This window comes from Schistosoma haematobium, chromosome 1 (genome assembly GCF_000699445.3).
Source record: "Schistosoma haematobium chromosome 1, whole genome shotgun sequence".
Classification (NCBI taxonomy): Eukaryota; Metazoa; Platyhelminthes; class Trematoda; order Strigeidida; family Schistosomatidae; genus Schistosoma; species Schistosoma haematobium.
Window position 1 is genome coordinate 45,855,181 of NC_067196.1, and position 27,758 is coordinate 45,882,938.

The 27,758-nt window shown below is 35.3% G+C and overlaps 1 protein-coding gene across 1 annotated transcript; it reads right to left on the reverse strand.

Annotated features, from left to right (window-relative positions):
• Positions 1–927: 927 nt before the first annotated feature.
• Positions 928–22,435, reverse strand: MS3_00001385 (uncharacterized protein). Its single transcript, XM_051208825.1, has 16 exons — positions 22,321–22,435; positions 22,222–22,282; positions 22,120–22,178; positions 19,855–20,521; positions 19,633–19,803; positions 17,915–19,598; positions 16,201–16,298; positions 16,072–16,156; positions 14,915–14,968; positions 14,789–14,871; positions 10,310–11,590; positions 9,312–9,588; positions 5,569–5,725; positions 4,172–4,311; positions 2,397–2,506; positions 928–1,127 (listed from the first exon to the last, which is right to left on the reverse strand). Exons 11-16 carry the CDS (start codon positions 10,482–10,484, stop codon positions 988–990), a joined length of 999 nt encoding a protein of 332 aa, XP_051074228.1. The 5' UTR covers positions 10,485–11,590; positions 14,789–14,871; positions 14,915–14,968; positions 16,072–16,156; positions 16,201–16,298; positions 17,915–19,598; positions 19,633–19,803; positions 19,855–20,521; positions 22,120–22,178; positions 22,222–22,282; positions 22,321–22,435; the 3' UTR covers positions 928–987.
• Positions 22,436–27,758: the final 5,323 nt, after the last annotated feature.

Below are 27,758 nucleotides of genomic sequence, written 5' to 3' on the forward strand. Positions count from 1 at the left end.
CATCCAGCTGACGAGTCCCAAACAGGACGAAACGCGCGTCCTGGATTCCACTGCCAGCCACTATACAAGTATTTATTCCTTTAGTTGGCCTTGAATCAAACGTGAAAGTTAATGACGTTATTCACATATCTAAATATAAGTAAGTGAAACGGCTTTTAAATATATGACTTAGTTGTTGGAAGTAAATTGTTTTGAACTAGGTTGTCACAGTTAATTGATAATATAACTAGATGTTCGCCTATGCACTACTACACTAAGCCGTGTACAAAATCAGATTGTAATGGTAAGAGTATTACTTCACAATTTCTTGACGATCAGATAGGAATTTGAGAATATGAGACATCTTTGATAAGAGTGCTGTCATCCCACCACTTCGACCGATGGGTCAAAAGATTTATCGTGTAACTCAGATTTCACTTTCGCTTTCATGTAAAACACAAACTTGCAATATTTGATGATTATAAGTATTTTATAAACAAAGTACGTTGCAATCAATTTATGAGATCTGATGGGTCTCATAACTTATCTAACCATTTCTTTACACTTTAGGAGAAGTTTAACATCATATTCTTTAGCAAGTTCTCAGTTGTTAAGATATATCTCATGCCATCCTACATGGGGCCTATCATTTTTTTAATTTTGTTCAACAAGGATTTATACTATTCCGCTACGATGTCACTAACTGATTAGTCCTAACCTTTTAAAGTACTTTCTGGTTTTTAATATTTGATTTTAGTTTTGAGTCTATTTTGGTCATTAAATATCGTAATTATGATCAGCAAAAGATCGATTGGAGCCAATAATTTTAGGTATTAACTTCGTAGTTCTCTTGTCGTGCTATGTACATGTCTACGATAGCTTTTCAAATTGATGAGGACCTAATATAGTTGTCTCACAAATGGAATCTTATAAAACATATCAGAATATTCTGTATTGAATAAATTTATTTTTTAGCAAAACGTGTACCGCAACAGACAATAATGTTGGTTACATTTCATCCATGGCAACATTGATTAAGTCCTTCAGCTGCTTGTTTATTGATCCCAATATGTTATTCAGTTCTTCCAATGACTCTTGTTCCATTCCAGTGATATAGTGAAATGATTTTGACCCAAGGTAGTCTGTACCTAGAGTTTTTAGAATGACACTTGTAGATTACCTGTTGTCTGAAAATACCTAGTCAAAACATGTTTTAAATTCTGGAAATGAATAAGACAGACATTCCACTTAAGACATTTTTATCGAAAATATTTCTTCAAATGTTTGTTTCGGCGTCATGACAGTAATTTGTAGTCTCTGTTTTACGTAATAAAGTTTCTATACTTTTAGTGTTGTGAAGTTTACGGTTATCCTATGTGTAATGTACAACAATAATTCAGATTTTAATAATTTGTAAATGACGTACAGTCATGAAATGCTATGGTGCGTGAACCAACTAGTTTTTTTGTACAATATGTCTTTTTTAAAATTATAACTATTAAGTATTTTCATATCCTGTACTCAGTATGTGGGCTATTAAACATTTCTTCCACCATGTTGAATTGTCATTTTGATTTGAACTTACCATTAGGCTTCATTTTCCTTTCAATGAAAAAGGTTTAATAACTGGGAAAATATAGTTAAAACAAGTTGAAGTAGTAGTTAGCCTTAACAGAACCGCTATTTTTAAGAATACAAAACGACCATGTTGATATTAATTGAAGATATGGTGTTAAAATTCGAAACGTAACTACCTGTAAAAATCTTATTCAATTCTAAATGCATCTGTTCATTTTTTCTTGAATGATGCTTATTCAAATATTTAACACAAATTCCGATAAAAATAGCATCTAAATTTCAGTAAAACCTGTTATCTAGCACAAGGAAATTATTGAAATCATAAATACAAAGATCTTGAAACCGTTACCACTTATCTGGCAATAAGAAACAGATGAATTAGATTAACTTCGCGGAAGGACTTAGTTTTAGATGATTTATTTAACCCAGATGGGATAAATTAGTCTTTGATGCAGAAAAGAAATTTCAACATTTACCCGTGACATCTATTTGTTAATTTATTATGAAATAGGCTTTGAATTAAGTTTGTGCTAATTCATATTATTTTTGTGAGTTCAACTGTTGGCTAGGTTTAACTGTAAATGGTGTGAACAAAAAGTTTATAAACTATCGTTTCTTATCACTTGCTCACGATTACCACCACAATTTGTAGCGCACAAGGCCCCTTCGGCTCTTCAAAACAATAAAGTGAGAGAAATCCACGTGATTTTTAGTTCTAAAACTTCTATCCTAACTGAATCATTTCTAAAGAAACAAAAGCCTTATCAGAGTCCTAACATTTATGGTCTTCTTACGCTTACTGTTGTCGATATGTGGAATTAACTAAAAGGCCAACCTACCTGTCTGATTTGGAATAAAAGTGTCGTAGATATAAATTGAGACAGTAGCATCAAGTTCGTTTGCAACAATGCGTCCGTTAATCTTAGCATTACTTTTGGCCAATTTAAATCTAAAATGAGAACAAATTTGTCACCATAATAAGTATATTTCCATGATGTTAAACCGTAGAAAAGTCTGGACAATTTCTGTGTGAGATTGAAATGGTTAAACTAACGTCTATCGATTTTATCTTCATGAGAATCCATAATTTACAACTGACTTTATTGTAACACATTCCCCTGTTGACTGAAATGCTGATAAGTGGTTTTGATGAGATATGAATTAACGATAGAAGGACAAATTAGTAGTTAGGGCAAACGACTGGGGCTGCTGCCGGTTCTAAGCCCAAATAAAGGAGGAGGGTTGGGCATGGGGTTAGCGACCCCATCCCGTAGAAAACTAACTCGCTAAAATGACGCTAAAAGGCAAACGACTGAACATAGCTGAACTAAAGAGTGAAATCGGTCATTGAATGCCAATCTGGACCGTGTTAGGCGTTTGTTGTAATGGTTTAGGGTTCCAGATTTTTTATATGGATCACAGTGATGAAGCTTTATTTAATCTTTGTTTATGTACTACTATTTAACATCTCAATGCCTAATTGTTCGTTCCCTGTATAGTTGTCGCCTATTTAGATTTTATCAGCATACTCAAGGATTTTTAAAATGAACTGATACACTTTGTATAAAACTCTACATTGTCCTGTTTGTTTATGCATTCAAACTGGTGTTCATCTATGTAGAAACTACTTTGTGCATATATATGTTTCAGTTATTGTAACGACGGTACAAGTATCCTGCTACTTTCTATTGAGGACGCTCTAGGTAGATACCATAATATATACAGGGAAATTTGAAATCAGAAGATACGGAAATAAAAGTATTTGAATTGACAACTAGAGTATTACCTGAAAGTAATACGTCGCAGTAGAGTATATGGATGATGAAAACCACTGAAAATTCCACCTTTCTACAACTAACCCGCATTAATGACTTTAAACCTGTTTATCAAATTGGTCCACTCTCAAAACCTCTTCGTTTTCAATGCTCTTAAATATCAAATACTTTAGTTACTCATGAGATCAGGTCTAGTGCTTGTGTACAGAATAAATATATCTTTACTCTGTCTAAAATCTAAATCTATAATTCGCGCTTGTTATACTTTTCCTCCCGAGATTATCCGTTTTCTAATTATTTTTGTCTCACTGAGTTCTTCAATATTACTCTTCCGAATACCATTTTAATTATCCGACGCCAACTACATTTCAACAGATGGCTAGTTTTATAGATCTTTTCAAACAAATATATGAGGATCTCGCACAACATTGGTTGTTATTATTTGCATGATATAACCTATTATTAAATTGTCATGTTTATCCGTTGTTTATATTTTTTCACGAACACATATATTTGTCTAAACAAATAGACTGGTAAGAAATTCTTTGAAATGAAGCTTTTTTAACGTCTTACTTTCAGAGCGTCTGGTAAGTCTTCGCGATCTCGTCCTATTGAACACTACTTTTTAACCACAATATGGAAATTCTTTGTCATCTTATGGCATGTAGTGGTTAAAGCACCAATTTAGCTCCCTTATCTTCAAGATTGGTTCGTAACATTCTATTGTTTTAAACCACTGTCTGATAACTACAATCAAACTTTATGAACTTACAAATCCAGCTAGACTGAAAAAATTAATCGCTTCAAGGATTTCGGATAACCGTATAAATGAAACTCACAATGTGGGCAATGCAGACGCTGGAGCTGTTTTTCGATCTCGAACGGATGAACGCCTCATTGCCAAATAGTAAACTTGCAGTAATTTACTAGCATTTTCTTCCATTTTCACTGTAGGTGCCTTCTTGCATGTATCTAGAAGCTGTCCATCAAAAGAAGAAAACTTAAGTTTAGCTGTACTGTACGACTACTTCGCAATCTTTATACTTTTGTCAAAGCTTGAATTATCAATATTTCATTAGATTAACCAGTTAACAGAGACAAATTATGTGAGAATATTTGTTTGCACTGACATTCACACAATAATTTGTGGAAAAACTGAAATGTAGAGGCTTTTGTTACGTCTCCGAAAAGATGTGTTCGAAAAGTTGTCCGTGAATTCAAATTTTTGACAAAAAATAACTATGATATCAGTTTTTACTATCGACTGATATCACACACAGAATTAGTAAGAACTACAGGGTGCTGATTAACTACTCAGATCTTCTTTATGGTCCGTTTACAGTTTAGATGACCAGTGGATTGATTTCAGTCGTCTTTGATTTGTTGATTTATTCAATTTTCAAGCACTGAAATGTAATTTTACAAGCACGTTGTTTTGCTAAGACTGTCTAGTGGTTTCTGATTTTATTGTTCATAATGTTTCAAGTAAATGCGTCACTGTTGTAGCTAGATTATTTGCGACAGTCTGATTTAGTGGTAAACGCTAAAAACTCATGAGAGTTAATTATAACGAAACCAATCAAAACACGGGGTAGCTTTGTTGCCTTAGTTTAGGACTCCTTGAATCTCATCATTTTATGATGAAAACGTACTTAAAATCGAACAATTTCGACTAGCTTACTAATTTAATAATAATAATAATAATAATATCGCCAGTAGGAACTAGCTTTGAAAAACTTCACAAAATTCTGCTGAGTGCTGGTAACCTGTGGGATCGAACCATGTTAGTATTGAGGCGGTTACCAGCGATATCCTGGATGACAATTACGTTTCAACATCAAATGACCGAAGTTAGTAATGTGAACTAATGAGTCCGAAACTTTTGGTCTCAGTGTTTACTTTCTTCGACCTTCTGTGAGGTGCACACTTAGGCGGAGTCATGAACCAGATTGAAATAGTTATTCATTGGTCTTACGTTACCGTACTGCAAAAATCGACAAAAATCACTCTCTTGAATTTCCGTAAAAAATGATTTACAAGAAATGATTTCCATGCTCTTTATTAAATGTCAGGTCATAGATTTAGGATGTAGTTACTACTGTAATCATCTGTAAACTTTTAGCGATAATAAAAAAAATATTTGTTGGATTTTAGGTTATATCACACCAGAAGTTAAAGTCAAACCTTATTTAACTGCGACGACTTATTAACAAACGACAGTTATGATGAAACATACACTTGAGTAAATTTTCATATTTGGGAGTGAAGACTTTCCTGAAGATTTTACGGTTTCCAAATTGCATGTTGCTGATAAACAGAAGTCCGCTATTGATCCATCCATGAGCTTGATTGGGCCGGAAGCCTCTTGAGTATTGACAACTATATCGAAAGCGCTAAAACCGATTGCGTCAGATCAATAACCTTAAAAGTATTCTTAAGCAGAATATATATATAAAATCAGAGGCTCCATCTTAATGTGCTTTCTCACTTAGAAATACAAATGAAAGATGACTTTACAGAGTGGTAAGGTGTGTAGTAACTCCCATGAATAGTGTTAGAGTTCACAGTGCAAGTTTATTATTCATATAAACATGTATATTTTTTATATGGTCGTCTGTTAAACACTGGATTGACTTACTGACTTGATAAGATATTGCTTAAAATATAGCTAAATATAAATAAGTTATATACCATCATATTGCCTTCATTACTAGAACTCCAGACGTACAACAATATTAATGATTTAGTTCTGTGCAAGCCTTTCACCCGCTAGTTAACAGTCTGAGTTAAAATGACAAGGATAAGAAAGGTTATCAGAGGTGGTAACTATGCTTTTACATTTACTTGAGAAGTATGTGGCGGTAAATAAGTCTACAAAATAAGTAGTTCTTTAAGTCTTAGGTATGGGTGCCGATCATATTGGTTTTACTGAACACACCTTGGCTGAAGGCCTTCGGTCAAAAATCCTCACCAGACCATCGGGTAAGATGCATCATCATAAGAAATAAACCTCTATGGAAACCTTGAACAATATTTAAGAAAAGAAGAACGAAAAGACAGCAATCAACAACAGTCGAACAAGAGCAGAGAAATTCAAGGCACAAGATGAATACACTGAAGCAAACAAGCGAGTGAAGAGGAGCATTAGAGCCGACAAGCGGAATTACGTAGAAGAGCTAGCAATGACAGCGGAAAGAGAAGGAAATATGAAACTGTGGTAACCCCAGGCAGCTACTCCATTATTTGTCTACTCGCTGTAATTTAGACACTTAACCCACCACGTAAAATTATGTGTGAGTCTGATTGAGCGCATGTCTGCACATCAATCTTTGATCCATCCTCTCATTGGTTGTAAACAAAGACAATCAATCATTTATCAACAGTCGATTAACACTCATAAATACATACGGATTTGTAACATTCACATACACGCTCACTCGCTTCCCTGTGGGCTTGCTATATGTACGGCTGCAGATTTTACTAATCTGTAACAATAAACTATCTCTATAACTGTTGTTCGTGCTTTTGAATGATCTCAAGTAAATCCATAATTCTACTAGGAGATTTAGCCTGTGTTAAATACTCAGTTAACGGGATACTATTTATTGGGGCCAGATATAGATAAAATTAACCTCTACAAAACAACCACATGACACAACGAAGAAACTGGTAGGGAGATATGGTAAACCACAAAGACCAGTCAAGGACAAAGAAGGCGATACAATCACTGAGATTCAAGAACAGAGGAAAAGGTGGGCAGAACACTTTGTGGAACTCTTGAATAGGCTGGCTCCACTGAATCCACCGGACATCGAAGCAGCACACACACATGTTCCTATGGCTTTGAATTCATCAATGATCGGCGAAATCAGGACGACCATCAGGCAAATAAAGAATTAAAAAGCGGCAGGATGAGACAATATGCCAGCTGGAGCACTGAAGTCAGACATTGAAGTAACTGCAAACATGCTTCACCTATTCAAAAAGATTTGGGAGGAAGAACAAGTGTCGATGGACTGGAAAGAAGGACACCTCACCAAGATGTCAAAGAAACGAGATCTGAGCAACTGTGAGAACTACAGAGACATCACACTACTGTCAGTACCAGGAAAGGTTTCTAACAGGGTGTTGCTGAACCAAATGAAAGACTCAGTAGACACCCAACTTCGAGATCGACAGGCTGGATTCCGTACGGATCAGTCGTGCAGAAACCGAATCGCAACACTACTGATCATCGTTGAACAATCAATCGAATGGAATCCGTCACTTTACGTCAACTTCATTGATTATAAGAAGGCGTTTGACAGGGTGGACAGGAGAACATAATGGAAACGTTTTCGACACTATGGAGTTCATGAGAATATTGTCAACATGATCCGGAATTCATACGACGGACTATAGTGCAAATTAGTCCATGGAAGACAGCTGACAGATACATTCCAAGTGAAGACCAGAGTCAGACAAGACTGCTTACTCCCTCCCTTTCTGTTTCTTCTGGTGGTTGACTGGATTATGAAGACCTTGTCGTCTGAGAGGGAACACGGAATACAATGGACAGATCGGAATCAATTAGAAGATTTGGATTTCGCAGATAATCTGGCCCTTCTATTCCATACACAATAACAAACGCAGATGAAGACAAGTAGTGTGGCAGCAGTTTCTGCATCAGTGTACACAAAGGAAAAAGCAAGATTCTCAAATACAACACAGAGAACACCAACCCAATCACACTTGATTGGAAGATGTGGCATCTTTCACGTACACCGGAAGCGCCATCGATAAACGTGGAGTATCTGATGCAGATGTAAAGGCAAGGATTGGCAAAGTAAGGACAGTATTCCTACAGTGGAAGAACATATGGAACCCAAAACAACTGTCAACCAATATCAAAATCTTCAATACGAACATCAAGAAAGTTCTAATGTACAGAGCTGAAACTTCGAGAACTCCCACAATTGTTACCAAGAAGGTGTAAGTGTTTACAAACAGTTGTCTACGCAAGAGACTCAATGTCCGTTGGCCGGATACCAGCAGCAGCAGCCTACTGTGGGAGAGGACAAACCAAGTTCCGGCTGAGGAGGAATTTAGAAAAAGACGCTGGGATTGGATAGGACATACATTACGCGAATTGTCAAACTGCATCACGAGGCAAGCCCTAACTCGGAATCCTAAAGGGAAGTGGAAGACAGGAAGGCCAAAGAATACACTGCGTCGGGATTGGGAGCAGACATGAAAAGGATGAATAGAAACCGGAAATAACTGGAAAGCATTGCCAAGGTGAGAGTTGGATGAAGTGTGCTGATGAGTTGTCTGTTCTTCTCCATAAGTGGTAACAGTCGTAAGTAAGTATCTAGTTTCGTAATAATCTTATCCAACAGTCTACAGTTTTTTGCATAGCCGGTCTTACTCTGCAGTAATTCTTTGTTCAGCCACTTCGTAGACAGCACCCTCCAAACGCAGGTCTTGTCGTCCGCAAAAATTTCATAAGATCATTACTTAGTTAACAAAAGACTCTAACAAAGCTTAATCATAATCATCTTATTCTCTACTATCAGTTTAATTCGGGTTAAATATCTGTGGTATTTGTATCAACCACTGATTCTTTTGTATTCGATGACGGCCTGATTTCGAATTCAAAATACAATACGTTCGTTTGTACTCACCTAGTTCTTCTTGATCTAAATTACGATATTTCGTGGATTACTAGTTCATACAATAATTCAAATACTTCTATTTATCACAATATTTTGTGACGTTTATTCTTGATCAGATGGATTATTTGTTAAACTTAAATGTGGCGATTTTTTTAATTTCTTGAACAGAAACTTTTAGCGGAATGTAGTAAACTCTTCCTTTGATAGCTTATTATTTAAAATAGTTGGGAGCAGTTCGTTTTAATCTAAATACCCAATCTACATGTGTTTCTATGGTGTTAACTTTTTCACTGTTTAAAAGTAAACCCTTTTGGTAATTACTCACTGTATAACTCTTTTCAAATTTCCATTGAGCAGTAAATTGGTACACTTCTCGTTTGTTTTTACCATCGTTTCAATAAAAATATCTCTATCAGATAAATAATTTTGTGAAAGTTTAACAATTGGATCTTCGACTTTTTTTCTTTGCAGTGGATTAACTTCAACAGTAGCCCAAATAGTGGTTTCATTAGGGTAAAATAGCTCTTCGCTGACCTTATGAACAGATGTCAAATTAACCCCACAACGTGAATATGAGTCACCCACGGTCATGTTCTCTAAAGCTAGGTTGAAAATGATGAAGCAAAATAGAAAACACTTGAAAAAGTAACTTCATTCGAAAATATCATGAGTTAGAATGTGGTAGTATTTCATATGATTTACTCGGCTTTGATCATATGATAATAACGAAAGTAATGATAAGATCTTAGTCTACATATAATCATAAACTGCATATGTAAAGCAAAATACAAATCTTCAGTTTGTTTTTGAAGTTTTTTCATCATTATCGCCTCGAGAACTCAAAAGTTCAGTTAACAGCACAAATATTGCACAAATAACCCACATAGAATTTCAGAAGGATAAAGAAATTCCTTAGCTAAATTATATTTGCAAATTTGTGATAGGAAATTCGAGGTATTTTGTTACTTAAAATGTTCTTGACGATCTTTGGTTTGTATTCATATATTTATATCTGATAAACTGCCTTGAAGCAACCATAAAGTTAGATTATTTTAAAATTTACTTTTACTTTTAACGGTTACACCATGATATAAGAATGTACGGGTTTTTAATATCTGGTCGGCTAGACACCACTTAAAGCATTTTATCGACATGCGTATATATTCTAAATTTCTCGATTTTAAGTCATGTATTTATTTGATTACTAAAAGCAATCTAAACAACTTCATGATGACATCAGTATAACCGGTCTGGAAAACAATGAGTAATCGTTATTACAAACTTGTTTTTTTTCCAGGAAATATTATGTTATCATCAACTTACCGTAAACGAGACTAGTTAGTTCCTTTTTCTTATAAAATTCCAAATTTGGGAAATAAGCTATTCCTCCAGAAGCCAGTTCTATAGTTCCACCTAGTTGGTAGATTACAAAGAAGCGGAGAGTATGTAAGTTGGGAGTTTCATAGGATTTGTATTGCTTAATGCAGCAGTTCTTCATTGAGTCTAGAATTTGGAAAGTGTTTTAATTTTCCCATGTAACGACCCAGCTATTCCTATTGCTTAGTAATCCTGGACATTAATTCACTCGACTAGTCCCCAAATCAGACCATGGTTGAACAGGAACCAAATTATATTCCAGATAACAAGGGTATATGGAAGGAAGAACCACAGTAAGAAAAACGTTAGTATATTTATAGTTTTTACATGAGAAGATCCTCGAGTCTTCTCGAAGTATCGACTAGCTCTGATTGGATATGAATTAGCTAATCAATGTGCACCAGCACAATCGTGCATGGAACATGCTTTAATCCAATCCATGTACCGCTAACAGAGGGCTGTTACATAAATTACTGGTCTAACTTTGTAAAATTTACAAAACCATGAATAATGACTTGGCTTTAAAAGTTTAGCTCTAAATTTACATAGCTATCAAAATTGTCTATCTGGTTTGTTATTTCTTAAAACGGTAGTCTGTAAAATGAAAACATTTAGTAGAACAGTTGATGATAACTTTATATCTTCATCGCTCATAACGCAAAATCTCCAGTTCTCTCAAAACATATATCAGGAAAACTCCTGGTGTTAAAATCGCCAAACTCTGAATGCCTGTGGAAACGTATATTAAAACAGTTACGAGTCTTCTTCGTTGAAAAATAAATTTCACAAATGTTTAGTTACTGATCTTTTACCACTTGGTTTCCGTAAACAGATAAGTACTGGATACCAATTAGATGGAGTATCTTGAGGTTCAACTGAAAGTTGGATCATAATCATCCAGTCTATCTAAATTCAAACTCAAAACCTACACATAACTGTTTGTTCTTCATTCGTACACAATTTATCCAGCTCTATAGACTTCGTTTGTAAGGTATTCTGTTTCTTTGTAGTTTTCCAAAGGCATTTTACATTTGGTTTCTTAGATCCACTGAAGTCCACTTCCAAAGATGTCGGAGGTATACTACTCCCAGGCTTGTGCTCACAAAATGGTTTTGAAAATTGTCCTGCTGCTCTCAGTAGGTTATTTGATAAGTTGTCGCCTAGGGGTCCCACTAAAAGTAGAGCTGGAGGTCTACATGAGACTTGCGAAAATAAAAGTTTTTCATCCTGAGTTAAAAATTCAGGAAGATAAAACGATTAAAGTGATAGTTACTGCCGAAAACCAATATTAAAGTAATCATAACAAGAGTGGTGGTAATAATAATGATTTTTAGATGGAATATGATGAAACTGAAATAGTTGTATTTCTAAGTTCATGATGGAAGAAACATTTTACTGAATAATCTTAAAATAATAAACTGCTTACAATGATCACAAATTAGGGATGAAACATTGACTAAAATAAACCATACAACAGTAAATCGGATTAAATACAGATAATATCAAACAACCAAATCAAATCTTTAACTATTATTTAAACGAGAAGAGAAAGAGAGAGGTATTATTAATTCGATAACCACGATATTGCCGGGTGAACTACATGTTATTTATGCGCTCACAGTTTGGTCTCGAGTCTATGAATAACGGTAGAGGTCTCCCATCATTCTACTTATTGAGAGGGTGGCGGAGATCTGTAGCTCAGGTAGATGGTTCTGGTGGGGTTTCTCCCTCTGAGCTGGATGGTCTGGTCGTGGAGGATCATCAGCACAAATTTCAGGGGGCAGTGAAGTATTCGCATTTCTCCACATATGACTCACAGCAGCAAACAATCAGAATATGTTATTTTAGTTAAACTGATTGAGTAATCGTTCTTGCTCTTATTTAGCTATTAAGTAGGCAGCCAGAGAGATCACTGCACTTTGGGTCGTTTGTCGATGAGAACTCTACACACTAAGACTAACCCTTTAAATGAAAGTTTGACAAATGTAGAGGTGCACAGAACAAGCTGTGAAACACATATGGAGAAATTCGAACACTTCACTTCTATCTGAAGTTTGTGCTGGTGATGTCGTTCAGAAGAACGATGAAAGCTCCACGACCAAACCATCCAGCTCAGAGAACAAAACATCACCAAAATCATCCACCTGAGCTACAAATCTTCTCCACCATCTCACAAATGTAGACTTTTTGAGGACAGTGCTTTGTTTCAGTATCCATTTTATTGATTCACAGCTCCCATGTACTTTATGTTACTTCCATTCTCAATTATTGTCCTCTTAGTAATTACTACCTTGTATTCGAGAGAGTCTTTGGGACATAGTCTCGTTATCCTCAAGAACTCTGTCGCAAGACTTCCCTTATATGTGACTGGACAAAAGCTGTCTTACAGTAAGTAGAACGTAAGATCAAACACTTGTCGTCCCTTATTATCGTTAAGTTTAAGAAATTCATTTTATTTTGTATTTCATGCTCACATGTTGACTTTGAACTTGAATGTATCAAATCGAAACACTTAAGTAACTGATCAGCGTGGTTTCGATTATTATATATGATCCATGTGCCAACGACATATCTCAAAATGATAGCATTAGTTTCATCATGTTCTTTAGTTTGTTGCTTTCTAGCTGTGCAAGAAAAATACTATCGTCCTATGCTAACCATAGCAACATCTATTTATCAAAAATACCTTACGTAAAATTGAAACTTTACACTTCTTATGTATAACAGTAATGATATTTTTAATCTGTTAGGAAAATCGATCTTGTAGGCGGGACTGAACATGATATCAATAATCTCTTTTAATGGAACATACAAAAAAGTCGTTCAATTTCTGTTTAGGTTGATGCAGCCAGTTTTATGAACAAAGTTAAAACTATCTTTGAGACATTCCGTTTAAAACGCATCGTCTAAACTAAAAATGGATGGTGTAGATTTGTTTCCATGAAGATGGTATGTTCATCAAAAATGAGTTGTTCATAAGCGGTTAATTAAAATTAGAAGTCTAGTGATTTTTAAAGTTTCTAGAATCATTCAACTTTCAAGTAAATCGGAAATAAATGCTTCGACAAACTTGAGAGTTTGCTACAATGAAGCTGATTTCAGTCGCTCCGAATCGTGATTGTGAGACGAGTAAAATTTCTGCGCTGATGAGCTCTAACTTAGAAAAGACTTTATAAATTTAACTTAATTTACCGAAGTCATATATTTATGCCGTAAATATTTGTTTGAATTTATGCTGACCATAATAACTAGTAGTGCATACGAAACAATTTAACAATAAAAACAGAAACATTACATCAAGGGCTCGTAAATTAAGAACTGTCTCTTAACGACTAACAGCCGGTAAATTAGTTTTCATCTGCACAGAATGCTATGGTTTGTATCAACTGATTTCCTAATTAGTTTAATCCCATGTATAGACTTTGTTGTTTCCACATCCTTTTTTATCTGTTGTTAGACGCTTAAGTTAATTGTCATAAGAGCTACCTTGCTTTCTTTTTGTCTGGACGAGAAAAACCACTCTAATCTGATTGTAATGAATTTTCTGTTGAAAATGACTTGTGTACTGGTAAATATTGAGGGGAAACTTGTAAACTAGTTGTTTGATTATAAGCTAGCGGCCTACTCAGAAGTTTGTGCCCCCCTATTTTCGTTTGTGTGAATATTACAGTAAATCTTCAGTTTAGAATATGTTTGAACTGAACAATTGAGTAGTTACCTCATGTTTCTACTCGCTTATATATAGAGTTTGCAACCTATTGAGATTCTAAACCCTGAAAAACGGAAATATTACAGTTATTGAAATTTTCGTCTTCTAGCCTGTCCTTTAAATAAGAGAGGGGAGAATATATTTGTACTTATTAATCCAATACATGATGGACAAACAAATAGCTGTAGCCGGTAAAGTGATAGAAAACATTTTTGAGTGAAAACGACTTCAAATACTGACTGTAGCTGAATCGTAGACTATTTCTACACTTACACGAAAGCATTATCCAGCAACAGCACGAGTTATATAGCACTAATAGTATCTGAATACACACACAATGCACACTACTTTTCGTATGTTACAACTGATAACATGAGTGTCAGATTTTTTCTGTTAAAATTGATGAAAAATGGTTGCCCCAGATAAACACATTCGTGGAAGATCGATACAAATTTTAATTTACTTCTGATAGCCCTTAAAGGTCAACATGTGAAATTAAACTTTGGTGGAATTTTCACCAGTGATCTTTGAACTATGTCATTTTGAATGATAAATAGTTATAGAACTGTATTTCATAGTGTTCTGTCACATAGTATATGATTTTTTAAATACTGCTTTGTACATAGTATCAAGTTTACGAATGAAAACAAATATTTTTAAATTATTTTTTTCGAGTTACTCAAAATAAACCCGAATTAATGAATTGTTTAACTCACAGGTTCTGTGAATTCATTTTGAACTAGAAGTAAGAGTAGAAGCCACTTTAACAGGAAAAAAGTGCCGGGTTTCGTAACATTATCTGTATAATAGTGAATATCAAATTAACTGTAAAGATGTTTTACCTAAGAACATGAATGCGAACGTGAATGCGATGCCAAATTCATATGCACGGATATCTAGAATGATGGAGTTAATATTAAGAACAATTTTTGAGGGTATGAGAATCAGCCATACAATTTTAATTCACTATCAAAGTACACACTCCATTTAAACCATTAAATACATTATCATTGCATAGATAAAATATTATACCACGAACATTGATTTCAGGGAAGCTACATCAAGTTTGATTTAGTATATATTCCTAAACACTTGTTGTGTCTGACGTTTTCATTTGTTATTCAGCCAGGAGGTTGCTAGTTATGATTTTAAAGTGTTACTTGAAGATGTTTTATAAGACTTCACACTAAGTTACAAAACAATGATGACTAGCCAAGAGATCCTTTATGTAGAAGTGATATTTTAGAAAGCTTTAGTCTTTTGATACCTGGTTGATCATGGCTAAGGAGAACTAATTACTCTATATTATCAATCAACGTAATCCACATGATACGACTACTAGTCTATAGTTGTTTCATGTCGTAAATGTGCAGAATAACAAGTGGTTATATAAGACTAGCAAGAATCGACAAATTACGTTACCCAGTTTACGACGCGACAGATACGTTAGCTTACAATGACCTCTAATATATATAAGAATCAAATACAGATGTAATATACTGTAGTTTCTTTTTGCACCATACGCAGACATTGTGAAAGCGTTGAAAGGGCGAATTCTTTCAGTTTGTATTTGAATGTTTCTGTCGTCTGAATAACGACTTTTACAGGTAGAAAATGTAAAAAGACGTATCGCTAAAAATTGGATAACTGGCTAACTTAACTCTTGTTTGCTTCTCAACGATCATTCTCTCTTTCTAGAAATATTTATATCAACTTATAGTCTGTTTACTATAGTTTCTTTTTTGGTCACACTACTATAACTGATAGTTCAACTCATCAACTCTGTTTCTCAAAACGGTAACGTGATTAATCCATATGCAGAAAAGCTTTATTTTTTATTGCATCAACAAATGGCTTTATTTTAGCAATATAAATTTCAGTCAATTTTTCAACGTAAATGCTCGTCAACAATACCTGATACTTTGTCATTCAAGAAAAAACCTTAACACTTCAATAGAAGTAATTAGGAATAAGTAATTAAGTTCTTATATATTCTTACAGTTAGGTAAATTTTCTACAACCGTAGTGAGAACGCATTTCCAAGGGTCCATAGAACTAATGAATGAATCTTCAATCCCATAAACCTGAGAAAAAATCAGGAATTTGAATTCGATGTAATCAATTATACCTTGAACTCCCATTGGTATGAACGATCAGCTTTTTTTAGATGAGGAACACCAGAAATGAAGCATCTTCTTCCGAATTTAAGTTTGGAAATTAGTTTATCTGTAATAAAGCATGATATTTATTTGATTATACATTGTTACCTAATTAAAAAACAGCGTAAACCTAGTCTGTTACACATAGGAATACTTAGCTTAATTTGTTTGTATCCAAGCGTTATGCATCTTACACCAGTTTCTGTAAGAACTGACAATAACGTTTTTTGAACTAATTTAGAAACAGAATACTTTTGCAGCATCAGTACATATCACGCTTCTTATATTGGGTTTATCAGCGTTAAAACGTAAAGGGTGTGCTCAACGAACAGTTCTCTTTCTTGTCAATAACACTTTTATTACTTGACTCAATCAACTCTTTAAAAGCTTACAAGTATATGATTTTTATTTTATTTTAGAAATGCAAACAGCGAATTTGATATCTATTGGATGTGTTTAAAAATTTAAAAACTGGATACAGCTAACATTTACGTGAAGTATAATGAAGCGAAGAAATATTTATTTTCAACCAGCTTTACCCATTGATCGATATTAAGTAGTTCAATCACTATTGATAGACTATCTTATCATGTAAGTTATCTGTAGTTAACTTCCTTAATAATTATCAACTTTTTCATTATTTCAACGAGGTTCTTAAGGATTTATGTGTTTACCTTGACATTCAACTTAATAAGAATTGTTGCATCATAATTTTATTAATTTACCCTATTAAAAATACTATGGCTAAAAATATTCCGGAAAACATTTTGGCGTTAAAGATAAACTGTTCCATTTGTTAGTATAAGGAAGAAAGCAAATCAAATTTGGTTGTAAAACGCAGCATTATAATAATCGCCCGAGAGTGACAAACAAACCACAAAATGTATACATAAATGAAGTTGCAAATTATATTTTGATGAGATAGAAGTATTGCTGAACGTCTTTCTTTTTCTGAGATGTGTATTTTAATTATACATTTCCTGCAGCTGTAGATGTTAATGACGCATAAAATCTGTAGGGAGTACATATCATTTCCATGAAAATATTCATGACAATATCTGTTAACGCTTTAATTTAAACTGTTGTAAATGTTAAAGATCAATCATGTCCATGACCCACTGCTTTCACTGCTATATTCCATGAAGTATATGTCAAAGCACATATTTATTTTGTTCTTTTGCCTACATTTGCTCCTTAATCTGGATCATCTGAGTTTATTAAAACGTCTTAGCTTCTTTAACTAACCGTTCGGTTTACTTACCATGTTTTTCTCTTTGCTACGCGGAATAAAGTTCTTAGAGAGTAACAAATGGTTTTCTGCTTAGATGTGATTTCCCCTAAACTCTGTTTAAATAACACTTGTATGAACAGATCTATGGTTGGATGCGTGTTTATTAAGTTTGTGATTGTGCTGGGACTTCATAAGTAACCCTATTTTTAGACACATTTAAACCAGGCAAAGATTGTCTTTTGATGAAGTCACATTTTTTCTCCAAAGACTGGATCTATTTGTTAGTACTATTAAGCATTCGATCATCCAGTTACGTACGGCTTATTCACAATAAACTTTCAGTGATCAGACAGTCTGATTACACTTGTTTTAGTTGTTTGAGGAAATAACAATGTCAAACATAATGCATTATACTATTTATTAGGATTATATTAGGATTGAAAAAGACTTACCACAAACAGTGCATTTAACGCTTCTATTCAATGTAATAATTTCTGATCCGTTTTCCGGGTTTGGTAGTAAGAGAAATTCCACTCTTTCTAAGCATTATAAATGGGATATTCAACAATAACTTTAGTTCTTTATTTGATATAAATGCGAAATTTTACGGTCTCCGTAGTAGTATGCGGTTTAAAAGATGTCAGCTTTAGCCAAAAATTCTCTTCAGCATAACAATCATGTATCAAGATATCTGAACCTTTATTTTCATCAGGACGCATTAAATTTTAATACTAGCATCATTCATTACTACACCCAGAAAACTAATATAATTACTAGCTAACTATTTAAGCCTAATGAAACGAAAGTTAGTAGTCAGACTGGATGTTTGGGACTCAAAAATAACTACAGTTGAAGGAAGTTTGACTTTTTCATACTACTTATTGGTTTCTGATTATAAACAAAATAGTTTGTGTAAGAATTGATCCGAAAATGATTTATATGGACCAGTACTTGTTACATTCTAAAATGAATTGTTACGCGGGCTTGATGAAATCTGTTGATCAGAAATAATGATAAATATCAGCTTGTATAGGAACGGTTTGCGAAAATGCGTTTGCAAATACAAACCGAAGCTCTTAAAATATTGATATGACAACTAACTTTTCAAATGTTAAAATAATTAGGACTCTGTTATTCCCCTTCTAGCATATTAACCCCAGTTTAGGAAACTATCGTTGCCTAGATGATCATTTGTCTTCTGTTCTCCCCAAATTATAAGAAAAATTCAAAATTGTTTCTTAAAAGCTTAACAGTTTTCTTGATATATTACTTCATATAAATTCTGATCCCCTTTACATTTTGCAACTACATGGATCATTTGCCTTGTTGCTTGGTTATCAATGAGTAAATTGTGTTTGAAATAGTTCCTTTGGTTTAATACATTATTTGTGTGTTAAAACAATGAAGAATGTACCAGGTAGTAAATTAAACCGATATTTTTAACTAAGACTTGTAATTTTAAATTGATTAAATGCCTGGGTGCATTTTTTAAAATATTTATCATCAGTTATTTTTGCTATTTTCAATATATAATTAAGATAATGAAAATCCTAGTGTTTTAAGATTGCAGAGATTAAATTAATCGATATCACTAAATCGTAACATCATCAGTTTGTATGAACGCTTTTACATCTAATAAACTGACATACAAATGAGTAAACAAATATCATTTTTTAAATTACAATTAAGTACACTTTTCTTATCAAATGAGTTATCAGATATGAACTATTTCACATATTGTTTTTTAGGACATATTTTTCAGCCGGAAATGATGTTTTGCAAATGTGGTTAGTTTTTAATGGTTACAATTTTTAAAATACTGTAAGGAAACCTGGTGTAATTAAACATTATTGGCTTCACAAGATGAAAGTAATAACTAAATAAAATGGAAAGTAAATTTCGTGCGTTACAAAGCAATGTCAAAACAAGGAATCAAAATTTTGTAAATTGGAATATCTAAAGTGAAAACTTAGTTCGCGAGTGAAAATAAATAAATTGAATGACAATCTGTACGGTTTTGCTTGACAATAAGTCTAATTTCTGAATTAAAACGTTTCGAAACTTATTAACGTACTTGAGAACAACCTCTTCTCCATTTCTTCTCTCAGATCTGTATGACAAAATTTGCATTGGAATCTCAATAATAAGTTACAGTTTTCAAACATCTTACCTCGTCAACCTTTTGTAAATGTCCGTTGTATGTTGGATAAAGTAATTGTTATTTCCCGGACAAAGATGTTCTGGACATGAATACAGAACTGCTTTGGTGAACGAATGAACATGTGTTATTCCTATAACAACACCTTCTATGACAGTCAAACAATCTTTAGTAAATTTGTAGCTATTGTTATATTGAATTCTTCAAAGAACTGCATAAGATGTATTTACTCACTCTGGGATGCATAAAATGTCTGTGAAAATTACTTCCACAATAATAGAGTTTATATCATCATCGCACGATAGTATATCGATTTCAACCGCAAGACAAAATATTATCTACAATATATAAACAAACACGAATCCAATCAGAACAAGGTTTCTTTGTTCAAAGGATACGGACTTGCAGGCGAGCAGATATGACATAGATAACTAACTTGTCATTCTAAAACTTATGACTGACATCAGATGAACGTTTAATAAACATCATTTTTGAGAGATAAATCTATTGAAGCTTTAAACCAACTGCTGAACACACAGATTACAGTTATTTCTCAACACTTACTTTAACTCTATATCCTAACTACACATATTATTCCTACTGTTAAAAGATATGTTACTGAAGATGCAAAAAGAGGATGATCAGCGCCCTTTAACTACAAGTCAGTGATTCGCATTGCAATATCGACTTTTTAAACAAATCCAGTCCCCCATTATTGTTAGAAATGTTTTAACAATGTCCGTCTAACCCAGAAATACATATATTCGCTGTGAAACGAGTTAGTGGCAATCAGGAAAAACTTGCCGATATCCTCTCCTGAGGCATACTTTGGCCATTGTAACCAATTTTTTTATTATTTTCAGAATAAGTGACTTTCTTAGCTTCTTTAGTAGGTAAATAGCTGCGAAAAAGAAAAGGATTAGTTGTGTGAAAGCGAAACTGTGATGTTTGTAGCGTAGACGCTACTCACAAGGACGTTTGTAAGTAGTGTATAACAAGACGCGGTGTCGAAGTTGAAAAAATTGTTGGACAGATTGATTAGTTTCAGTGCATCGAAAGCAAGGCTTTGGCAGAACACTTTGAGGTCAGTCGAAAAGACAATTCAGGTTGCAAAACACACTGGAGGAAGAAAGCAGATAATTAAGGGCTATTTATATCTATTATGTAAATACTTTGTAACTTCTCGCAATGAATATGAATTACATCGGCCTACTTTCGTGTTTCGTATTTGTAATTTACGTGCGTTGGGTTGGGAACAAATTCAAAGAGAAATACCACAACACTTCACAACCTTGCGTAAAAACATCTTTCTGGAAAGTTCGGGTGAATCCAAATCCTTATAAGATTTGTTCTTGATGAAAGACGTAGTTACAGTTTAGACGCAGCTTAAAAACCATCAAATAATTCATAACACGTTAGTTGAAAAATAATGAAACACAATCGAAATAACCATTCATAACGTGTCTATATTTCAAAATGCTTTGTAGCAAGAGAGTGTTTCTTGCAGCTGTGGGTCTCAATCCAAAAAACTTACTAAAGTATTCTGATTTAGTCAACCGTCTTATTCGCTAGTGTTTTTTGAAAACAGCATTTTAAAACATTAGTAAACGCGGCTGATGTAAATGAATTTACTGTCAGATTATCGAAGGCTAATATGATGTGGAGCTCTTTGCTCTGTTTTACTTTACGGCTCCCGAATGTGGTCTTCAAAAAAAGAGGACATTACTAGGTTACTGATGTTTGACTATATATTTCTTGGAACGATTGATTACATATGTGTGGACTACGCATTGAAGGTTTGTGAGATTTTACTAACCAACTTCATTGATAAGGATGTCACGTAATATTTATCAGAGTCATTTTCAGGTTTCAGATAGATTCATTCCTTGTTTTCCTCTAGAGTTTTAAAATTATTTTATCCCTTATGTTCTCTCAAGTTGCCCCTAATCTTCTAACCAGAATTGTTATTTCTAGTCTCTTTTACTGGGACTGGTACTACTTCCAGGTTAGAATCCACCTTGATTATTTCATCTCGCTGAACTGATGTGATGTGACATTTTGTGCCTATCCATTTATGTGCAGAGTTCTGACTTGTACATGGGTATCTAATTATGTATTGATAAATAGCTGAATATATATATATATATATATATATATATATATATATATATCATGAATTTTTACCTTGAATGTGCGACTTCGTTGGTCATGATCTTGTAGAAGTTTAGATAACCAAGGATAGCTGTAATAAGTAAAACTTGTTTTTTACTAAATAGTATGAGATTCATTGATAAACGTTTACTATCTGTAGATAGTGGATACATGTATCTACGTCAAGACCACATTGCGAGCTACTCTGCATGATTCAAATAAACAAGATTGCTACTCTGATATTTACATACGATATCAGTTAATTTAAACTCAATGAATAATATCTATCCAATATATCGTCTGTACAGAGAGTCTGAGTGCCCAACAGAATTTCAAAAATAGACTTACTTCTTGGAGAAGTTTTTCTAGTTTTGAGAACCGATACACAGCGAACATTAGACTCGGCCCTAGGATTGAAAAAGAATCATCCGTAGTTTGGCAACAAATTACCTGATTCTTCTAATAAATCATGCAGAGCAAGATAAACTGGAATGACACATACTGGTCGTTTCTAAATCGCTTATGTGACTCAGTGTTAAATTCAATTACTTTCCCACGAAATGTTTTGATCAGGTGATTTTCAAACATTTTTATATGAGAATATTTCTTTAAATATTTAATCACACTACAGTACTGCGGAAACAAGTCCATGTTTCGAATTGTGGCTCAATTCAATGGCCAATAAGTTGGCCAAGTTCAGATTCAGATTTGTGTAGTAAGGACAGAAGGCCTACGGCCTATGTTATTCCTTTTCTAGTATGCTTCTGTGAGTGTCCATTCTTCTCTTGAAAGAGTCAATTGAAGGTGCGGACACCACTGCTTTAGGCAGCAGGTTCCAAGTATTGATGATGCTGTGTGAAAACCTGTATGCCACGGGTATTTTGTTCGTTCTTGGCTTTTCTATTCGCCTGTTATATCCTCTAAGGTGTCCCGATCTAGTGGAAAGAAAGAGAGAGGATAAGTTAGGTCCGAAATCATTTTTCAGTATTCTCTACATCAAAATTAGATATCCCCTTAGTCTGCGATAGGACAGAGTAAAGAGGTCCAGTTTTTCAAGCCGCTCTTTGTATGATAAACCCCGGAGTTCCGGAATTGCATGGGTAGCTGCCCTCTGTACTTTTTCTAGTATGTCCGATTCACCTTTTAAACAGGGGCTTGCAGCCTGAGCGCAGATCTCTAGCTTAGTTCTCACTAAGGATGTGTATACTGTGGTGAACATGGTAGTGTCTAACTTAGTGAATGTCCTTCTTAAAGCTCAGAGGGTTCGAAAACCCTTGGCAGCGACCTCCCGGCAATGGACCGTCGTCTTAAGATCATTACTCACTGTCACCCCTGGATCCTTATGAGACCGGACTACGAGTAATGACACATCCCCTTTGTTGTACTTATTCACCTTTGAATCCCCCAAGTGCATGTAGACACACTTTGCCGCGTTGATAGGCATCAGCCACTCTTTAGACCGGTTTATCATATTGTTTAAGTCTGTCTGAAAAGTAAATGCGTCTTTGTCTCCAGTTATCACTCGCCAGATTCTTACATCGTCAGCGTATGATAACATTGGAGACTGTACTATAATTGGAAAATCATTAACATACATTATAAAAAGTAAAGGACCTAGGACGGAACCTTGGGGTACTCCACTAAGTACTGGTCTCCAGATGGAGCACTTGGAATTTATTCTTACGTTTTGTCTACGACCTACTAGGAAATCTTCAATCCATTTTAAAAGAGGTCCGGAAATACCAAGGTTTTCCAACTTCAATAGCAGTCTATTAGTTGGCACCTTGTCAAAAGCTTTACTGAAATCTATGTAGACAACATCCACTGAGTTTCCGTTGTCTAGCGCATTAATCCAGAACTCCCTTGCTATAAGGAGGTTCTTTGTACAGGATAGACTTTCTAAAACCATGCTGTGCCATGTTCAGCAAGTTATTGGTTTCCATAAATGCCGTCATGGTCCGTTTGATTATTCTTTCTAGTATTTTAATTACCACACTGGTGAGGCTTACGGGCCTGTAATTCGATGGAACTTGTCGTGGACCTGTTTTATATATGGGAGTGACGATTGCGTTCTTCCAGTCCATAGGTATCACACCTTGGTCAAGTGACATATTGAATATCACAGTCAGTGGGGCTGCGATATATTGGGTAATATGTTTCAAGGTTTCGGGGTGTAGTTCATCTGGTCCTGTTGACTTCTCCACGTTTAGGGTGCTAAGAGCCTTAGGCACATCGTTTTGGTCGAAATCCACGGTGAGCAGCTGGTTTGTTGACTCTTTATTTGGGTCTGGTTCTTTGTCTAGAGGAGGTTCCTGAGTGAAAACTGCCCCAAAATATTCAGCCGTAGCCTCTACTTTTTCCTGATCTTCCTCTATCATTTCAGATTCACTTCCTACTTTAATTAGGTTGGGAATCCGCTGATGCATCCTTGTTCTGTAGTTTATTTACGAGAATATTCTCTTGAGCTGTTGAGTGCAGATTGTGCCAGTTGCATTTCATATTTTCTTTGAGCTCCCCGAATTTTCGTTATACACTCGTTTCTTATCGATCTGTAGCGTTCCATCGTACCTGCTGTGCCAAGGCGGATGGCAACGTCCCAGCATTTCTTCTTTTGTCTCAGTAAACGTCGAAAATCTCGCCCTATCCAGGGATGTCCGTGCTTCTTTTTCTTTGGTACAGTCTAGGGTATGTATGGGTGAGTTACCGTATTGTATAACTGCCTGAATAGAGTCCATACCTCTTGTACTGATGCCTTTGAGTCATTTTCCCAGTTTTCAGCCAATGCTGCGGAGTTAATTGCCTGCTCATCTGCCTTCCATATGTTGGGACGGGCCGGTGCAACTGTTTGACATGCAATCTCAGCCATGAATTTGAATAAGATGACTGCATGGTCACTTCTCCCAAGTGGTGGGAGAAAAACCATTTGACCAACGTCATCACCGTGTGTGAAAACTAAATCTAAAAGAGAGGAAGAGTTTCTTAAGTCGTATCTTGTGGGATCTCTAATGTGTTGGAATAATGCTAATCCAATCGAGGTTTCTAACAGTTTGTAGTCGAACGACGATACGGATGACCCTACTTCTAAGTTAACCCAGTTTATATGTGGTGCATTAAAGTCGCCTACTACAAGAATTTTACCGTTGTTACACCAGCACTTAAGTTTAGTTAGGAGAAAATCATCTGCTACACATTCTGGACTGCGATATACTACAACTAATTCAATATCTTGCCATCGGCATTTCAACTTACATCTCACCAGTTCACATGTCCCTGAAACATGTGCTACTGTCTCAGCTAATCTTATGGTTGGGGTACTTTTCGTGTACAGAATAACCCCGCCTCCCCTACGGTTTAATCTATCAGCCCTACTGGTTATGAAACCAGTCAACTGGATTTCATTATCTAATACTTCTGACGTTAACCAATTTTCCGAGACAGCAATAACATCCGGTTTTTCTTTATCCACCACTGACTTGAGCTCCACCACTTTATTTAGTAGGCTGCGAGCATTTGTGTAGCATACCTTTAAGTCTGTGGAGAGCCTTCCCTTGCCACCCAGAGTGGCTTGGGGATCGTTTTGCTCCGAACTTTTACAACTTGAAAACCCTTAAGAACAAGGTTCCTTTCCCCGTTTTGGCGACGTTCATTTATTTCCGCTTCTGCAGCTCCTCTCTTAATACGATCTGCCAGGCTGAGATCCTCACGGACATATATCCCGGATCCTATCAGTTTACGTGAATTACTTAGAATCAGGTTCCTTTCTTCCACCGTTTTGAATGTAACCTTCAAGAGGCGGCTTTTCGGAGGACTTTCGGAATCCACATTTTTCCCTACTCTATAAAGCTTACAAATACTGACTCCTGAAACTGTATCTGTGAGTAGTTTACTTAATGATGTCTTATTATGATTGAGATCGTGTTCAAATCTCGTCTTTGGTTCTTTATCTGAAGATTCTCTTATCTTATGAAAAATGACTGATCTCTCAGAGAGATCTGTCTTGTCACGCAGTGAGGATTTTTCTTCTGATAACATCCCTTCCAATGCCTTGCTGGCCAGCTGCGTTTTGCCTACAGTCTTTTTCTGCCCATTTCCTTTTCTCCTTACTGAAGTCCATTTGTCACCACTCAGGACACCCACACCTGGACTACGTAGCATGGTGGCAGTTTTATCCAGATCTTCTATTTCGACTAGAGGTGTATGACTCCCGATGTCAATATCAAGCGGCACTTCATTCCTCGTTATTGTCAACGGAGATTTCATGTTCCCGTCAACCACAGTCAGGTGTTTAACGGGTCCGTTAGCAGCACCTACTACACTGACACATTCTTCTCCGTCAGTTCTCTTGTTATCATTGCTTCCGCCATCGTTTTTCTTGCAGGCCAAAGCCAATAGGCCCATAGCCTCCTGAATTAGTGCCTTTTTATCCGTACAGCAGAACACACAAAGCCAATGCGAGTTAGGCTTCGAGCATCTTTTGTAAGCCGTCGGACTTAGTCGTGTACACATTTTGTGATACCACTTTTTACAATCGTCACATTGCCTTCCCTCCTCCACGGGGAACAAACAACTTGGCTGCCCACATTTGTGAGTCTTACCAACCATTGTAATTCGATTTAAAAGGTTTAAAAAACACAAAATGATCACAATGTGAACACAAGTGTTATTCAGGAGTAAAAAAAGGTTCTCAGGAGAAAACTTGGCAAAAAATTTCAAATTTTAACCAAAGTACTTTAAGTTAAGGTAGACCAAGAATGCTTTTTGGTGCAAGAAGTACCCAAAGCAAGTATGATCACAACAAGTACAAAAATCACTGCCCTTTTTGAAACGAGCGCACAACAAGCTAATCGTAATCCATGAACAATCATGGATCTCTAGAATCTCCAGTAGACTTCCAGCTGCTTCATTTCTGTAGACTTAGAACTTAGTTAGAAATTGCAGGAACCACCCACGCTTAGAAAAAAGAGGAAATATATTAGACATTACTTAGAAAACTTTGTCGCCAACTCAGGTGAATTCGCAACTAAACGCCGCGTTATTTCGTGCAGGATGGTAAAATAATGGGATATTTCCTATGAAGAGAATTCATCAAATTCACACGTTGGCGGTAAATGAGTCCTCCGAAATAAATTGTTTTGCGGGTCTTCTACAGTGATTCCGACCTGATTAGATTTACTGGACAGACTTCAGCAGAAAGCTTTCGGTCACTCATCTCAACCAGATCACCAGTGGGTAGGCCATATGAGTGTACATTTCAACTACCAGTCAACATACAACTACCGCTTACAACATATCGACAGCCTGCCGAATAAATCTTCGAACTCCTCCATTTTTGACTTTTAATTTGATGAGGTTGGCATCTTCAGAATGAAAAAGATATTGTCAAACTTCGAATATCTGAAGCACCTTTAACACTTTGGTGATCATGAGATAGTATAGGTTTTACCTTAATTAACATCAAAGTGTCTACTTCTCGATTAAATCTATTGTGGTATATAAAAACGAAGATGGTCGGGCTTCCAATGTCACCCTGTGCCTTGTTCTATCTTTTAAGTGTGTAAGACTCGTTTTGAATGTTTCGTATGTGTGTGAAAATCCCTCCATGTATATACTTGCACTTTGTTCCTATTGATTCACTTAGTTGTGCATTGTTAATCTTTTGATTACAGTTGAATTGCTAATATTTGTATTTTTTATTAGCTTTTGTCTTTCTTTCCCCTTCACTAAGTTTTGTGTTTCTTCTCGAACTGCGTCTACGTTGTTTTACTTGATACTTGTTCTTGGTGGCAGCCATATTGGTCTGCTCTTCCTTTTGTTCGCGTTCTATCCAGTAAGGATAGAATAGCGTTCATTTGCGACTGATTTGATTTATTGAATAATCATTGGTTGGATAGCCGGTAGGTAATATTTGTTTAGAACCGCTATTTACCCGATAACTTGTTTTGATTTTGACAGGCAAGGGCGCGTGTCTAATGTAACTGGAAGGCCAT